This window comes from Octopus bimaculoides, chromosome 1 (assembly GCF_046866305.1).
Source record: "Octopus bimaculoides isolate indiv1 chromosome 1, ASM4686630v1, whole genome shotgun sequence".
Taxonomy (NCBI): Eukaryota; Metazoa; Mollusca; class Cephalopoda; order Octopoda; family Octopodidae; genus Octopus; species Octopus bimaculoides.
The window spans coordinates 58,428,912-58,433,693 of NC_142928.1; the positions used below are offsets into that span (position 1 = coordinate 58,428,912).

Here is a 4,782-nt window from a genome sequence, read left to right on the forward strand (position 1 = left end):
TCTGCATAGTTTCTGAAATAGTAAAATTTTCATCACAGTTCACCCTTACAGTCTTCAAGAAAATGAAGGTTAGATTTAGCCTATGTTCTGTCTGAACAAAAAGCTGGTCACTTCTGAAATGCTATTGATCATAGGTTTGACATGGGGCTAAACAAAAAAAAAAAAAAAGTCTCAGACAACAGTGATTAAACTATTAACATATAAAGCCCGAGTCATCTCAGGTAAAAACATCAATGAACTTTTTATGTTAAAATGAAAATAAATAACATCCTCTATTTATCTTGAACATTTATGTCTATGTAATGTTGTGAGTAAATTAAAATTTGGGGAAGGGGGTTATTTACTTTTTGAGGGGCAAATTTTAAAAAAGATGAAACAGGCCATACAAGCTTGTTCTTTACATCTGTCCCTTGCCATCACCCTCTTTCCCCCACCCATAATTACTACCTGATGTACACCTCTGTACTCTCTTGTGTGTCTACCTACACACAATCACCCTCAGTGCCCTTTCATATCTACCATAGCCTCCTTGAGTCACTCCTGTCGTTCGCTACAGTTACCTCTGTCCGATCTCAAACAATCTCCCATCACACTCTTATAAAATGTTCCCCACTTCTGTGCCTCTCTGTCCACTCCTCTGTAACACTTACATTCACCCCCACTGAACCTTTTAGGTACGTCCCAACACATCTCTACCATCACCTATCTCTTTCTCGGCCTGCCTATCTTCTCTGCCTTAATCTTTCTTTTCCAACTGGGGTGGCCAAGTATCTCTCTTATAGCAAGACACTAATTTCTATCCCTCTATTATACTTTCACCTCCCAACCAGCTCAAGGTCACCTCCCTCAGTGTTACTCTCCTTCTCTGTCAGGGGATCTCTGTCTTGCAACTGCTGTTGATTTGTTTACATCTCTGTAACTTAGTGGTTCAGTATAAGAGACCAACAGGGTAAGTACCATTGGTGCTGGTGTCACATAAAAAGTACCCAGTACACTGTGTAAAGTAGTTGGCATTAGGAAGGGCATCCAGCCATAGAAATCATGCCAAAGCAGACAATGGAGCCTGGTACAACACTCTGGTTTGCCAGCTCCTGTCAAACTGTCCAACCCATGCCAACAATGGAAAATGGATAATTAAATGATGATGAGATTAAAACAAAACAGCTACAATATTTTGTTTTAATCTCTGATTATTAGTTGTATTATTCACTATTGGATCTGCATATAGCACCAGGATGTGTTTGAACTAGTAAATTTTATTTCTAACCCCTAACCCAAAGATATTATTCCACAGGACTACTGATGTTAACAGTTCAAAAAATTATAATCTAATCCTTTGTAAGATAGAAATATGTACAGAGTTGTCCCCCTTACTTAATCGTTGTCTAGTGTGTTCCCCCTCCCCCAGCTTTTAATGCTTCATTCATTAAATTTGTTAATACTAACTACTTTTTCCACGTAGTGGACATCTCTAAATTATTTAATGAATAAATAATGTTTCCTTGTGTGTTTACTTAGTAATTCATTCATCAATACTTTAGCAAGAAGAGACAGGTTATGCATTGCTGAAGAGGTCAGAATAATACAGATGTGTCCAGACTTTTCATAATAGTTATATCTTTCTAGTTAGTATTTTAATGAATTTTAGAATGCTGGTTGTGTTAATTATTAACTTAACCAGTAACCTAACTACTGAATAGGAGTGATAGTAATCTAGGTTCCAATTTTCTCGCCACAGAGTGAGCAGTGACAGCTTGACTTCAAGATTAACACTATACCTTTTATTTGTTTCTGTCATTGGGACTGTGGCCAAGCTGGGGTACCACCTTGAAGGTTTTTAGTCAAACGTATCAATCCTGGTACTTTTTTAAAGCTTGGTACTTATATTGTGGGTCTCTTATACTGAACTGCTAAGTTATGGGGATGTAAACAAAGTAACACATTGTCAATTGGTGGTGGGGACAAATACAGACACCTACATATAGATATCTACATACATATATATTATATATACTAATTCTAGGTAATTGCACTCCCAGTATTTTAACTCTGGTAATTTGACTACCAGTCAATTTCACACCCAGTAATTTCACTCCCTGTAATTTCACTACTAATATTAGAAAAAAAATAATGATAAAACATTGAAATTCATTATTATTATTATTTGCAGTTGACTTTGCATTCATCCTTTCGGAGTCAAGTACTGGGGTCAATATAATCGACTATCCTCCCCCCATAATTTCAGGCCTTGTGCCTATGGTGGAAAGGATTATTGTTGTTGTTGATGATGATGACTGCCACACTCCTGGTAATTTCACTTCTAATATTAGAAAAAAAATAAAACATTGAAATTCATTATTATTATTGTTGTTGATGGTGATTTACAGAGTAATTCAGTTAACTGAAAGTATCATTTTCAGTCATCCATTCGAGTGTTTTAGTTAAAGAGTTCACAGGTTTACCCGTGGTTCATCCCTGCCTCATTCATTACTTAGAAAAGAAATATTCATACACCATACCTCACGTTTTTAACATTATTCACGGAAGGAAGAAACTTGTGGATGACCTGGATTACATATATGAAGCGCAAAAACAAAATACCAATGGATCTAAGACTTACTGGAAATGCAAAATTAAATCCTGTAAAGCTCGAGTCCACACCATGACACATCATGAAGATGATGCCATAATTAAGCACATTGGTGAACATCATCATAGTCTGTGTGCTTCAAAACCTAAAGTTTTCAAAACTTTAGCAGACCCAAAGCTACAAGCAGCTGTTTCCCAGGAATCTTCTTGTTCATTAATTGCGACTGCTTGTGAAAAGCTTCATGAAAGTTAAATGCTCACATGCCCTCCTCTTCGTGTGTAAGTTGCAATGTAAGTAACTGGCACCAAGAAAAAGTAAGTGCCCCTCCAATCCCTCAGAATTGATTTGATTATGAGATACTCAAATACAAGTTCCTTGATAGTGGCAAATTTTTCTTCATGCCACACAGTGGGACTGAACCTAGAACCATGTAGTTGGGAAGCAAACTTCTTCCACTCAGCTATGCGTGTCTTTATGTTAACATTAACAAGGATATCTTTTCATTTCTTTCCTGATCTAGAACTGGTTGTAAATGTTCTGCAAGTACCATCTTAAATGAAGATGGATATGTTAGACAGTGTCATTAATGATAGAAACAAAGACAGTATGATGACAGCCAGAATACCATTGATCAAATGTCTAGTTGATTTGTGGATGTCCACAAACTGAAATAAGTTACTTCTTACATTGGCAAAGGCACGTAGTTTTAGCTAAATGAATCAAACCCAGAGCAAGAGTAATACTTATTTTATCAAACTTGGAGAGAAAAATGAAGCAAGTAGATTGGAATGTTGAGAGTTGGAAACAAATGCTACAATCTATATAGTTTTGAGTTCAGATTCTGTCATTGACTCAAAGCAAAAAGCTTTTCTCTGGAAGGGAACAATCAATGAAATTTCTACCCCATGATACTGTTAAAGTTTCTCTTGACCAGTTGCTAGTCAACATCTTTGAGAAAAGAAAAGAAGTATGCGTTGTGGGTATCTAAGTAGAGATTGTGTGAAATCAGCCAACTCTAAAAGAGCAGAAACTACTGTAGTGGCAGTATTTAAACTTTAGTAGCAAAATTCAAAACTAAGCATTCTCTCCAAACTCTTGTACCGAGTTGCATTGATTTCAATACTCTCGTTTGTTTTTATCATATGCACTGACTCTCTTTTATATTGAATTTTATAGTTTAGAATTAATTGATGCTTGATATTGTAGTTATTTTGGTATATAGTGTTTGTTGCAGTGTTATTTTGGTGTAATGTAAATATATCTGTAAAGAGTTAGGCATGTAGTTGCAGAGGAATGTATCTTGTAATTTAGAGTTCATAATGGCTATAAACAGTGTTCTTCAGATCTTGTAAACCTCACAGACACAGTTGCTTAATAACAACCAAACATTCACATTTTAGAAACCCAGTTCCATAGAAACAAAATGACAATAGCATCAAGCAAACCTTCCAGCACATTATTCACCAACAACATTAGAGTGCACCATCTTAAACCACATATCACACTCTATAAAAGCAACACACATTTTGGTGAAGTTTAATGCTTTATTTTCAGTGGTGAATCTTAAAAAAAAAAATGCCATTCTGAATATGTTGCATCTTTTAATATGTATTTATTATGCATGGAAACTAGCATCTTTAACAAATTAAAATAACCTCACATCAGTAGAAAAAATATATGTTTACTATTTGAAAATACTTCAATCTAGTTAATTTAAACTCAATGACTTTATAGTTAGAGATCCAAATTTAAACTTAATTATTTGATAATAGTAACCTTATATACAGATTTTATTCAGAGATTTTTTCTTCATTATTTTAAAATGTTTGTTTAGATAATGAAGGAAAAAGAAAACAGTATGTTATTCAAATGGTAAAAGTAATTCAGTTGGTAATTGTAAATTACAGTAGAGTTTATTTTTAATTGTATTTGCTATTAAAAAAATATAGCAAAGAACATTTTAATCTGCTTTCTATCAAGTGAATCATAGTTAATGTTTTTCTCCCTCCAAGCAGTAGCATGGTAACCTGCTACTAAACAGTTCCTAAAATGTTTCAAAGAAAAAAAAATCTAATTATCCTCTTATTGAAAAAAAAAAGAAAGTGTCAAAGACTAGAAAAAATATATATTAAAAATAGATTTCTATCAGTCAACAGACAAAAGTGCATAAACATAAAAATAACAATACAAAA

General features: G+C 34.2%; 1 protein-coding gene across 1 annotated transcript in view; it reads left to right on the forward strand.

Annotated features, from left to right (window-relative positions):
• LOC106873009 (uncharacterized) overlaps positions 1 to 2,361 on the forward strand; it is an 88,137-nt gene extending 85,776 nt beyond the window's left edge. Inside the window, exon 20 of the mRNA XM_052966949.2 lies at positions 2,171 to 2,361. Within this exon, the coding sequence (XP_052822909.1) occupies positions 2,171 to 2,174 (4 nt within the window). The 3' untranslated portion in view covers positions 2,175 to 2,361. The remainder of the gene's footprint in view (positions 1 to 2,170) is intronic.
• Positions 2,362 to 4,782: the final 2,421 nt, after the last annotated feature.